Source organism: Corythoichthys intestinalis, chromosome 2 (assembly GCF_030265065.1).
Source record: "Corythoichthys intestinalis isolate RoL2023-P3 chromosome 2, ASM3026506v1, whole genome shotgun sequence".
Taxonomy (NCBI): Eukaryota; Metazoa; Chordata; class Actinopteri; order Syngnathiformes; family Syngnathidae; genus Corythoichthys; species Corythoichthys intestinalis.
The window spans coordinates 73989981-74003612 of NC_080396.1; the positions used below are offsets into that span (position 1 = coordinate 73989981).

Consider the following 13632-nt stretch of genomic DNA (forward strand, 5'->3'; position numbering starts at 1 on the left):
ATAAATTAAAAAGGTCAATTGATAAAATGAACTTAATGATGCAATCTTTGAGTCAGGGAACATTTCTTTGGCTAATTCTGAGAAGTGATCAGCAATAGTCGCGGGCAAATTGTGTTCGGCAACAAATTGGCAGAATGAAATCTCCGCTTTTGTCACTTTTCATTCTGCAGACTTCATCTTTATGACCAATGTTGTTAATCTTACTTTAAAAAAGTAATTAATTAGTTACAAATTACTTCTCCCAAAAAGTTAGTAACTCAGTCACCTGAAGGTAAGAGTAATTAGTTATTTGGCAAAGTAACTGGTGTTACCTTTCATGTTTTTTTTTTTTTTCCCCATAAAAACAAAAAAACATAGTAACCTTTGCTATGTTTGGAAATCGTTTAATGTTGTGAATCAACCGTTAAAGTTTTTAAAATTTCTACCGTTTTTGCTTTAGTTCCCTTCTGTCTACTTTTGACAAGTTTTAAAACTGTTTCATCATTTAAAGATAGATTCAAGTCAAGATTTTGCCGATTTAGGAGTATTTTAGATCAAAAGTTACTTAAGTTCGCTAGGAAGGTTCACTACAACAGAGCCTTTCTGAGAAGTCTACTGCTTCAAAATGGCGTCTGTTTATTAACACCGCCGAGTCTGTCGTTTCGCATCTAGTTCTATAAGCATTTGATATCTAGGCGTAGATTTTAGGCTGTCGGCTACATCCATCTATTATCTTCCGCTTATTCCGGGCCGGGTCGCGGGGGCAGCAGCTTTAGCAGGGAAGCCCAGACTTCCCTCTCCCCAGCCACTTCAGCCAGCTCCTCCGGCGGGATTCCAAGGCGTTCCCAGGCTAGCCGAGCGACATAGTCTCTCCAGCGTGTCCTGGGTCGACCCCGGGGCCTCCCACCGGTGGGACATGCCCGGAACACCTCTCCAGGGAGGCGTCCAGGAGGTATCCGAACCAGATGCCCGAGCCACCTCAACTGGCCCGGATCCAAGTTTCCCTTGCCCAGACGCGGGTTACCGGGGCCCCCCTCTGGAGCCAGGCCTGGGGGTGGGGCTCGAAGGCAAGCGTCTGGTGGCCGGCCCTTTTCCCATGGGGTCCGGCCGGGCACAGCCCGAAAAGGCAACGTGGATCCGCCTTCCCATGGGCTCACCACCTGTGGGAAGGGCCAAAGGGGTCGGGTGCGGAGCAATTTGGGCGGCAGCCAAAGGCTGGGGCCTTGGCGGTCCGACCCCCGGCTATAGAAGCTGTCGGCTACAGTCGGGAAATATTGGAGCCACCTAGCCTAGCATCGCGTTTGCTACAGCGTCACAACACTCTTCTCTCTCAGTGTCTCTGTCTTTTCTCGCGTCATTCAACCAACGTCGTAACGCACATTTTCTCATTGCCGAAACGGTGACAAAACCGAACGGAGAAAAAAAAACGTAATGCAAAAAACGTACAGATTTTGAATGTACGGCATATACATTTAAAAATCAGTGCTCACTTGTACAAATTACGTTGAAACCGTACAACTTGACAGGTATGCGAAAAACAATGGTGCAGTTCTGTGTGCATTTATTTAACTAAAGTGCTTCAGCGTAAACATAATATATGCACTGATAAACATGAGCACCCAATGGCCGTCTACTCGGCCCTCCCCCCTTATCTGTGATTGGCAAGAAATTGCAAAGAATGACGACAGATCAAGATAGGAGGAATAGAAGGTTTGTCCACTCCGTGTGTGTGTGTGTTTTTGTGGAAGATTAAAAAAAAAAAAAAATACACAGTACAATCTAATCAAGCTAGGGCAGGCACAGCAGTCTCTCAGGGCGGGCCCGGCCCCTTAATGCCCGCCCTTGCCGCCGGGTCTGTTGCAAGCAACCCCGAATTGCCCAAATCAACAGAAACTGACTAGATTGTGGGTCACTTCCTGTTGATTTTGGGGGCATTGAAATCGCCCTGAAATCAACAGCAAGTGCCCCAAAAATCAAGAAAAAGCGGCGACGCGACGTACCCCTCTCGTCGGATTGCAGCTGAGCTTCCAGGTCCTCCGGGGAGACGTAAAAGTCCTGCTCCTGGCCCTCGCGAGGTCTGGGTTTACACCTCCCGCAGCAGCAGTTGCAGCAGCAGCACAGGCAGCAACAGAAGTAGCAGCCGGTGGCCAAGCCGCAGAAGACGAAAAGCGCCTGCGTAAAAAAAGACCGACGCGCTCGAACCGGAACCAAGACCAGAAAGATCAAAATAAAAAAACAAAAAAGCTGACCTTTGCCCACCAGCTGGAGAGCACAAAGTAAGTGTTGACGTTCTCCTCTCCGAACTGCTCGGCCACGTAGAGCCCCAACGAGCCGTATTTGTCGTAAATGTTGCGCTTGGTGGGGTCGTTGAGGATGGCGTGGGCATTGTTGATCTCCTTGAACTTGTCCGCCGCTTCCGGATTGTCCGGATTCTTGTCCGGGTGGAACTTCAGAGCTAGTTTCCTGATTTGTGCCAACACACAACAACGGTTATTCATTTAATTAGTTGAAAAATTATTTGCCAATTGTTCATTTTATTTAAGCGACATGATTCACTTTCGGGCCGCACAAAATGACGCAGCGGTCCGGATATGGAAAACGGACCGCCGCTTTGACACCACTGCTTTAAATAAGATTTTTGTTCTTTTTTCATTTGCATTTTTCCTTTTTTCTCCCAAAAAAAAAAAAAAAAAAAAAATGTTTGGTTCAGTTATATAAAAAAGGATGAATTGCTTTATTTTTCATTTTTATCTTTATTTTTTTTTAAATTAAAAAAAAAAAAAAATGGGCGGGACCATACTGGTTTTTTTTTTTCATGTGTGGATTTAATTGAGAAAAAAACGAAATAATAAAAATAGATGAATTAAATTTAAATAATAACAATAATTCAAATTAATTTTTAAAAATCTAAAAAACACAATTATCAGTTAAATAATCATAATGATAACAAATAAAAATAAAGTAGAAACTAAATAATCAAAAAAATAAAATTTAAAAAATTAAAAAATTAAAAAATGAATTTAATTTAAAATTAAAAAAACTTATATAATAAATATAATATATAATTATAAATGTATAGTTAATTGTAAAAAGTTAAAATTTGAAAAAAAAAAACATTAATATTAGGGCTGTCAAAATTTATCGCGTCAGCGGGCGGTAATTAATTTTTTAAATTAATCACGTTAAAATATTTGACGCAATTAACGCACATGCCCCGCTCAAACAGATTAAAATGACAGCACAGTGCAATGTCCACTTGTTACTTGTGTTTTTTGGAGTTTTGTCACCCTCTGCTGGTGCTTGGGTGCGACTGATTTTATGGGCTTCGGCACCCATGAGCATTGTGTAATTATTGACATCAACAATGGCGGGCTACTAGTTTATTTTTTTGATTGAAAAGTTTTACAAATTTTATTAAAACGAAAACATTAAGAGGGGTTTGAATATAAAATTTCTATAACTTGGACTAACATTTATCTTTTAAGAACTAAAAGTCTTTCTTTCCATGGATCGCTTTAACAGAATATTAATGCCATCTTGTTGATTTAAACAAATACAGTACTCATGTACAGTATGTTGAATGTATATATATCAGTCTTGTAATGGTAATAATTTTAAAAATAGGTAAATTAAAATTAAAATTTAAAAATAAATTAGAAAATGAATAGAAAATAGAAAATTTAAAAAAAATATTTTTTAAATTATTACTATTAAGTCAATAAAATAATTGATAAAACAATAATAATAATTTTAAAAATACAAATAAATTAGAAAATAAATAACAAAAAATACAATTAAAAAATTAAATAATTCTAAAACAAATAAAATAAAATTTAAATGAAGAATATTAAATGAAATAAATAAGAATGCTAAGAAATGATAAAATGAAAATAAATAATAATTTAAAAATAAATACAATTAAAAAAAATCATTTTAAATGAAAAATTCTTTTTTTTTTTAATTTACAAAATAAAATTAACATAAAATTAGCAGAAAATACGCTTTATTTAAGTTTTTGTTCAACAATTTATTAATATGGAAAATGTGGGAAACAGTAAATATTCTATTTTAATTTTGGATTCAATAAAAAAAGTAATTATTTTCTTTATTTAAATTTTTAAATTTATTTAGTTTAAAATATAATCTAAAAATAAACTGAAAAAACAGATAAATATTCTTTTCATTTTTTAAAGGTTTAGATCTTATTCACTTAGTTAAAAGGAGGGAGAAAACTGTAAATATTTTACAATTTCATTTTTGGATTTACCATAATTTTCACACTGAGATGCAGTCCTAGTTGTTGGGGTTGCATTAAGCATCCGCTAGATGGAGCTGCGCTAAAGACAATGTTAATGAACCAATATTAATCCATGTATAAGGTGCATTGAGAAAATGGAAGGTTTTGAGGTTCCCCCTGTAGTGCGGAATACAGTAATTAAAAATAAATAAGAGGGATAAAAAACTTAACTCGTTATTTTTGCTTAGTTTAGGTTAAGGGACAGTTAATATTCTCCAATTTCTGTTCAACGGAAATTTGACATCAATTTATTTTAGTGAAATAGAAAATCGTGATTTATTTTGGCTGGCTTGACTTAACGCCAAAAGTGATTTGTCCTTTGAAAGCGACGCTAACCTGTAGGAGCGCTTGATGTCATCGTTGGTGGCCAGCTTTTCCACTCCCAGCACGTGGTAGAGAGACTCGCCGGCGGTGGACAGGGAGCGCTGTCTCTGATGCTCGGCCATGACGGACGTCCGCTGGCTGCGCACGAGCACACGTCACCATTTACAACCAGGAAATGCCTAGCGGGTCACTTCCTGGACATTTTTTAGGAGGTTTAAGGCAGTCCGGGGTCACTTCTTGTGCATTTGCAGCATTTCCTGCTGCTTTTGGGTCACTTCTTGCACATTTCGGGGCATTCAAGGGTCACTTCCTGTGCATTTAGCAACATTTCCTGTTGATTGAATGCCTTCCGGGGTCATTTAGCATTATTTCCTGTTGATTATAAGGCATTTCTGGTAACTTCCTGAGAGTTTTCACCACCAACTCTGGCAATCAGTTCTCTCTGACAGTCCAGAACAAATGGCGGGACGCCCTGTCCCAACACAAGAAACACTGGAGAACACCCGATATCCAACTGATAAAACGACCGATAAGACTCCAAGAGCCCCTTTGACGCTGGGTTGGCAAAATCCAAAACCCTCGTTGCCCTGACAACAGTAACTCCGGAATTCTCCTGTCCAATCCACAAACAGACAATAATCCTAAACACAGCCTTCTTCCTGCCCACTGCCCACCCCGCGGGAGCCTTCAAAAGACTGAATGTTTAACTAATCGTGGTCATTTTTCTCGGGAACCTTTTGTTGGCGTGTGATAGGGTGACCTTGCCTCCCCGCCTGAGTCTGCTTCTGTTTCGCCTTGCTGTTTGATCGCTATCGACCTGAATAAATTGTCAACTTGTTTTCAGTGAAAACAAGTTGAACAATTTTCAAAATGGAGTCAATACAAAGGGTTAAGACTAAGGTGACCGCGCGAAGTTTGGCCTTTTGGCCGGGATGTCGGACTCTCGCCGGCAAGGGTCGTTGGAGCTGCGCCCTCGCGGGTCCGGCGGTTCGGCTGCCGCGATTCCGGCGGTCTGGCTAAAAGGTCAGATTCCTCTAGGTCCTTCTTACACATTTCGGGGCATTCTGAGGTCACTTCCTGGGCATTTTGCACAATTTCCTCTTGCTTTTAGGGCATTTTAGTCACTACCTGTTCATTTTACATTATTTCCTGTTGATTTTGGGGCATTTCTGGTCGATTCCTGTGCATTTTGGACAATTTCCTGTTGATTTAAGAAATTCCAGAGTCACTTCCTGTACATTTTGCATCATTTTCTGTTGATTGAATGCATTCCTGGGTCACTTCCTGTGCATTTTGCATCATTTCTTGTTGATTTAAGGCGTTTCAGGGTCACTTCCTATGCATTTAGCATCATTTTCTGTTGATTTCAGGGCATTTCTGGTCACTTCCTGTGCATTTTGCATTATTTCCTGTTGATTGAACACATTCCGCAGTCACTTCCTGCGCATTTAGCATCATTTGCTGTTGATTTCAGGGCATTTCTGGTCACCTCCTGTGCAATTTGCATCATATCATGTTGATTTAAGGCATCCCGGAATCACTTCCTGTGCATTTGCATCATTTCCTGTTGATTTTGGGTCACTTTTTTCACATTTTGGGGCATTCTGAGGTTACTTCCTATGCATTTTTTACCATTTCCTGTTGTTTTTAGGGCATTTCTAATCACTTCCTGTGCATTTGTAACCATTTCCTGTTGATTATAAGGCATTCCGGGGCCACTTCCTGTCCATTTAGCATCATTTCTGTTGATTATAAGGCCTTTCCGGTAACTTCCTGTGAATTTTGGTTCATTTCCTGCTGATTTTGGCTCACTTCTTACACATTTTGGGGCATTCCAGTGTCACTTCCTGTGCATTTTACATCATTTCCTGTTGGTTTTAGGGCATTTCTGTTCACTTCCTGTGCAATTTGCATCACTTCCTGTTGATTGAATGTATTCCGGGGCCACTTCCTGTCCATTTAGCATCATTTCCTGTTGATTATAAGGCATTTCCGGTAACTTCCCGTGAATTTTGGTTCATTTCCTGCTGATTTTGGCTTACTTCTAACACATTTTGCTGCATTCCAGGGTCACTTCCTGTGCATTTTGCATCATTTCCTGTTAATATCAGGGCATTTCTGTTCACTTCCTGTGCAATTTGCATCATTTCCTGTTGACTCCGCGGCACTTCTTCCACATTTTGGGGCATTCCTGGGTAACTTCCTATGCATTTTCCATCATTTCCTGTTGATTTTGGGTCACTTCTAGTCACTTCCTATGCATTTTGCATTATATCCTGTTGATTCAGCGCATTCTGGGTCACTTCCTGTACAATTAGCATGATTTCCTGTTGATTTTGGGTCACTTCTTCTACATTTTGGGACATTCCGGGTTCACTTCTTGTGCAATTTGCATCATTTCCTGTTGATTTAAGGCATTCCGGGCTCACTTCCTGTAGTTTTTTGGGCCATTTAAGGTCACTTCCTGTTGGTATCAGGTGACTTCTTGTTGATTTTTGGTTCATCCTTGAACATTTTGAGGTATTTCGGGGTCACTTCCAGTACATTTTGGATCATTTCCTGTTACTTTAGGGCATTACTGGCTCTGACGCTAGACATCCGAATCCATTTGGACCGAATGAAAATTCGTTCAATGGCAGCCAAAGAGGATGGAATTGAATGGACCGCAGGGCAAAGCTGGGCTGTGGATTTACGACCCACTCGGAACACACTTGATTTATTCCAACGGAATCCTGATTGATGAATATGGCTGGAGGGGGCGGCCCTGTCACTGTAGTTCATCCGCGATGAACCATTCTACTTTAAATGGATTGGACATCTATTGCCGTCAATGGCAGCCAATGTGTTTAGACTCATGTCTGGGTATTGGCCTGGTCAGATGCATTCAAGAAAGAAAACAAAACACACTGGCCAGCGTTAGTGTCACTTCCTGTTAATTTCCAGGCATTTATGGGTAACGTCCTGTTGATTTGGAGGCATTTATAAGTCACTTCCTGTAGATACTAGTTCACTTCCTGTTGATTCTGGGACATAATCTAAGTCACTTCCTGTTAACTTTCAAGCATTTATGGTTCACTGCGTGTTGATTTTGGGTCATTTCCTGTTGATACTGGATCACTTCCTGTTAGTTTTGTGACATTTCTTGGTAATTTCCTGGTATTTGGTTTGGGCATTTACGGGGTTACTTCCTATTTATTTTGGGTCACGTCCTGATAATTTAGAAGCCTTTATGGGTCACTCCATGTTAATTTTTGCGCATTTACGGGCCACTTTCTGCTGATTTTGTGTCACTTTCTGTTTATTTTGGGGAATTTATGGGTCGCTTCCTATTTATTTTGGGTCACTTCCCGTTGATTTGACTTCCTGTTGATTTCCTGTTGCATTTATGTGTCCCTGCATGTTTATTTTTGGTCATTTCCTGTTGATACAGGATCACTTCCTGTTGGTTTTGGGACATTTCCAGGTCATTTCCAGTTCATTTTTGGTATTTATAGGTCACTTCCTATATATTTTGGGTCACTTCCCCATAATTTGGAAGCATTTATGGGTCACTCCAATTTGATTTTGGATCACTTCCTGTTGATTTTGAGTGGCTTCCAGTTCATTTAGGGGCATTTATGGTGCACTACCAGTAGAGTTTGAGTAACTGCTTATTAATTTTGAGGCATTTATGGGTCATTTCCTGATAATTTGGAGCCATTAATGGGTCACTCCCAGTTGATTTTGGGTCATTTCCTGTTAATTTTCATTATTTATGGGTTACTTCCTCTTGATTTTGGGACAGTTCCTGTTAATTTTTGTGCATTTATGGGTCACGTCCTATTTATTTTGGGTCACTTCCTGATAATTTGTAGGCATGTCTCTTCCTGCTTATTTTGGGTTACTTCCTATTCACACTGGCTCACTTCCTGTTAATTTTGGGACATTTAAAGGCTTTTTCCTGTAATTTTTGTACATTTATGGGTCACTCCCAGTTGATTTTGGGTCACTTCCTATTAACACTGGCTCGTTTCCTATTAATTTTGTGACATTTCCATGCCATTCCCTGTTAAATTTTGGGGCATTTTTGGGTTACGTTCTATTTATTTTGGGTCACTTCCTGGTCATTTGGAGGCATTCATGGGTCACTACCAGTTGATTTTGGGTCACTTCCTATTTATTTTGGGTCACTTCCTGTTGATTTTGGGGCATTTATGGGTCACTTCCTGTTTATTTTGGTTCACTTCCTGATCATTTGGAGGCATTTATTGGTCACTCCCATTTGATTTTGGTTCACTTCCTGTTAATTTTGAGGCATTTATGGGTCACTTCCTAATTATTTTGGGTGACTTCCTGATAATTTGGAGGGATTTATGGGTCACTCCCATTTGATTTTTGGTCACTTCCTGTTAATTTTTGGGGCATTTATGGGTCACTTCCTATTTATTTTGGGTCACTCCCTGTTAATTTGGGGGTGACTGCCAGTTGATTTTGGGTCACTCCCTGCTCATTTGGAGGCATTTATTGGTCATTCCCAGTTTATATTGATTTTGGCTCACTTCCTGTGTATTTGCAGGCATTTATGGGTCACTTTGTATATATTTTGGGTTACTTCATGATTATTTGGAAGCATTCATGGGTCACTCCCAATCAATTTTGGGTCACTTCCTGTTTATTTGGAGGCATTCATGGGTCACTTCCTATTGACACTGGCTCACTTCCAATTAATTTTGGGACATTTCCATGTCACCTCCTGTTAATTTCCGGGCTTTTATGGGTGACTCCCCGTTGATTTCGGGCCACTTCCTGTTGATTTGAGGGAATTTCGGGGTGACTTCCTGTTGATGTCAAGTCATTTCCTGCTGATTTGGGGGCAACTTAACGTTCACTCGCTGCCGGCCACCCACTTAAAATGAATTGGACGTTTATCGCCGTCACTGGCTGGCAATGCATAAATAACAGACGCTTTGACATTGATCAAATAATATTTGAAATAAATAAAATAGTTATGACTTTTAATTTTGAAGTCAGCGCGTTGACTTGGATGGGACACCTTGCCCCTACCAACATGGCTGCCAGCCTGAGGCCATCTTGGTAGGGGCAACGAAAGCTCTTTTCATGCTTCTGCCATCAATTGTAATTAGTTTATCACGTGTACACGTTCAATCCTGGCTGAGAATGGTTCGCTCATTCGCTGCCAGTCTCCCACTTCAAATAGATTGGACGTGTATTGCCGTCAATGGCAGCCAATGAGTTCCAACTAACGTCTAGCGACGGGCCTAGCAGTGGGTTTAAACGTAAAAGGCCGCGTTCAAGACCGACGACAAAACGACCTCGCCAGATTTCCATCCTCGTGGATTAGAGAAAACAACGGCAAGGAGCAATAATCTCCGCGCGTCGTCATCATCATCATCATCACCATCATCGTCATCATCATCATCCTCATCCTCCGCTGCAGCATCCATGTTGCACGGCCTGCCTGCCTGCCTGCCTGCTGAGGATGCTCGCACGAAGGGCACGAAGGAAGAGAAAAGGAAGGAAGAGACGTGGAAGCGGACGAGACCCACCTTGGAAGGAAGCGAAGAGCGGCGCGAAAGACGAGCGGAGGCCGGGCGGGAAGCGACGAGGGACGGACGGACGAGCGGAAGACGTCGCCTGACTATGGCTGCTGCATCGCTGCGAGCGCGAAGCCTCAGTGCGCGCCGACCAACCGTGGACGGCTGCAGCAAGACGGAGGCCCCGCCCACACCAGCCGGCGTGCGCGCTCGCGAGGGAGGGCGAGAGCGCGCCCGCGCAGAGAAACGTGACTCAATCGCCAAGATACATTAGAATGGATGCGGCGCTGTTTTGATGCCATTGACGGTGGTAGACGTGCAAGATGCATATAAGAACACATAAATGATCAATGGCAATCATAGCCATGCTTCCCAGTTAATGAATTGGACGTCCATGGCGGGCAACGAGTTCATTTTGGGTCACTTCTCTATTCATTTTAGGGTAATTATGGGAGATTTCCTATTGATTTTGGGGCATTTTGGGACACTTCCTGTTGATTTCGGGACACTTCCTGTTGATTTTGGGGCTTTTATAGGTCACTTCCTGTTGATTTTAAGTCACTTCCTGTCGGTTTTGGGACACTTCCTGTTGATTTTAGGGCATTTTGGGACACTTCCTGTTGATTTTAGGGCTTTTATAGGTTACTTCCTGTTGGTTTTGTGACGCTTTCTGTTGAGTGTAGGGCATTTTGGGACAATTCCTGTCAATTTTATTTATTTATTTTTTATGAGGGGGTCACTTCCTGTAGACTGATTTTCTTGGGTCACTTACTGTTGATTTAGGGTCACTTCCTGTTGATTTTAGGGCATTTTGGGACACTTCCTGTTGATTTTGGGTAACTTCCTATTGATTTTAGGGCATTTCGGGACACTTCCTGTTGATTTCTGGACACTTCCTGTTGATTTTGGTGCTTTTATAGGTCACTTTCTGTTGATTTTAAATCACTTCCTGTTGGTTTTGGGACACTTCCTGTTGAATGTAGGGCATTTCAAAAGACTTCCGGTTCATTTGGGGACATTTCTGTTGTTTTTAAGGAATTTTGGGACACTTCCTGTTGATTTTAGGGTACTTCAGGTCACTTCCTGCGGACTACGAGGCTTTTTTGGTTCACTTCCAGTTGATTTTGGGTCACTTCCTGTAGACTGGTTTTCTTTGGTCACTTCCTGTTGATTTTAAGTCAATTCCTGTTTATTTCGGGGGCACTTCCTATTCATTTTTGGAAATTTCGGGACACTTCCTGTAGACTTTGTTTTTTTGGGTTATTTTCTGTTGGATTTCAGACACTTCCTGTTCAAAGTAAGGTATTTTGGGTCACTTGCTGTTGATTTTCGGACACTTTCTGTTGATTTCAAGGCATTTTGGGACACTTTCTGTTGATTTTAGGGTATTTTGGATCAGTTCCTGTAGACGTTGAGGTTTTTTTTGTTTACTTCCATTTGATTTTGGTTAATTTCCTGTAGACTTGGAGGCTTCTTTAGGTCACTTCCATTTGATTTTGGGACACTTCCTGTTGATTTTGGGTCCCTTTCTATTGATTTTAGGGCATCTCTGGGTCATTTCATTTAGAGTTTGGGCCTTTTATTTTTAGTGTTTATTTTAAGTCACTTCCTGGATATTTTGGGACACCTCTTGTTGATTTTAGGGTATTTTGGGTCACTTCCTGTGGACTGAGTTTTTTTTTAAAGTCATTTCCTGGGACACATTTTTAAGGTATTTTGGGACGCTTTTAGGTTATTTTGGGTCCTTTCCTATAGATTTGGAGGCTTTTTGGTTTACTTCTAGTTGATTTTGGGTCACTTCCTGTAGACTTTGAGGCTTTTTTAGTTCACTTCCAGTTGATTTGGGGACACTTCCTGTTGAATGTAGGGCAGGGGTGCCCAAATCTGGTGCTCGAGAAACCCGATCCAGCTTGTTTTACATGTCTTCCTCCGCCAACACACCTGAATCAAATAATCAGGATCATTATCAGGCTCCTGCAGTGCTTGCCGATGAGCTGATAATTTGATTCAGGTGTGTTAAAGGAGGGAGACATGGAAAACAAACTGGATAGGGGCTCTCAAGGTCCAGACTTGGGCACCCATGATGTAGGGCATTTCAGGACACTTCCTGTTCATTTTGGAACAATTTCCATTTATTTTAAGGCATTTTGGGACACTTCCTGTCGGTTTTAGGGCATTTTAAGACACTTCCTATTTGTTGAGGGACACTTTCCATTAATTTTAAGGCATTTTAGGAAACTTCCTGTCGATTTAGGGCATTGCGGGTCACTTCCTGGTGATTTTGGGTCACTTCCTGTTCATTTTGGGACACTTTCCTTTGATCTTAAGGCATTTTGAGACACTTCCTGTCGAGTTTAGGGTATTTCAGGTCACTTCATATAGATTTTGAGGCTTTTTATGTCACTTCCTGTTTATTTTGGGTCACTTGCGGTGTATTTTGGGACACGTCCTGTAAATTTTGAGGCTTTTTTGGTCATTTCCTGTTGAAAGTGGACTCAATTTCTATCAATATCCGAATACTTCCTGTCAGTTTTAGGGTATTTCTGGTCACTTCCTATCAACGTTGAGGCTTCTTTAGTTCACCTCCTGTTGATTTTGGGTTGCTTATTGTTGATTTTGGGACATTTCCTGTTGAATGTAGGGCATTTTGTGACACTTTGTGTTGATTTTAGGGATCTCTAGGTCATTTCCTTTACAGTCTTGAGGCTTTTTTAAAGGTCATTTCCTGTTGATTTTGAGTCACTTTCTGTTGGTTTTGGAACACTTTCTGTTGAATATAGGGCATTTCCAGACACTTCTTGTTAATTTGGGGACACTTTTTGTTGATTTTAAGGCATTTTGGGACACTTCCTGTTGATTTTACGGTATTTCGGGTAACTTCCTATGGGCACTGAGGCTTTTAAGGTCACTTCCTGTTAATTTTGGGTCACTTCCTGTTGAGTTTGGAACACTTCCTGTTGAATGTGGGGCATTTCAAGGCACTTGTAGTTCATTTTGGGACACTTTCCTTTGATTTTAGACATTTTGGGACACTTCCTGTTGATTTTGGGACACCTGTAGATTTCGAGGCTTTTTAGGTTACTTCCTGTTGATTTTGGGTCACTTCCTATTGATATCGGAGTCAATTCCTATTGATATTAGGACACTTCCTGTCAATTTTAAGGTATTTCAGGCCACTTCCTGTAGGCTTTGGGTCACTTCCTGTTGATGTTGGGTCACTTTCTGTTGATTTTGGGACACTCTCTTTATTTTAGGGCATTTTGGGACACTTCCTGTCAATTTTCGGGTGTTATGGGTCACTTCCTTTAAACAATGAGGCTTTTTTAGGTCACATCCTGTTAATTTTGGGTTACTTCCTGTTGATTCTGGGACAATACGTGTTGAGTGTAAGGCACTTTAAGACACTCCCTGTTCATTTTGGGACCTTTTCCATTGATTTGTACGGCATTTCCGGAGACTTCCTGTCGATTTTAGGGTATTTCAGGTCACTTCATCTAC

General features: G+C 41.0%; 2 protein-coding genes across 3 annotated transcripts in view; one reads left to right on the top strand and one right to left on the bottom strand.

Annotated features, from left to right (window-relative positions):
• Positions 1 to 13632, top strand: part of LOC130910926 (solute carrier family 17 member 9-like) — a 50189-nt gene that overhangs the window by 12370 nt on the left and 24187 nt on the right. The gene's annotated exons all lie outside the window — the stretch shown is intronic.
• Positions 1 to 13632, bottom strand: part of LOC130910933 (dnaJ homolog subfamily C member 5-like) — a 35729-nt gene that overhangs the window by 2868 nt on the left and 19229 nt on the right. Inside the window, exons 1-4 of one of the 2 annotated variants that reach the window (XM_057828587.1) lie at positions 10147 to 10312; positions 4613 to 4738; positions 2229 to 2442; positions 1980 to 2151 (exon numbers count right to left, since the gene is read on the bottom strand). In XM_057828587.1, the coding sequence (XP_057684570.1) occupies positions 1980 to 2151; positions 2229 to 2442; positions 4613 to 4722 (496 nt within the window). In that variant the 5' untranslated portion in view covers positions 4723 to 4738; positions 10147 to 10312. Of the gene's footprint in view, positions 1 to 1979; positions 2152 to 2228; positions 2443 to 4612; positions 4739 to 10146; positions 10313 to 13632 lie in introns of those variants that run through there. The other variant, XM_057828595.1, reaches the window with a different exon arrangement.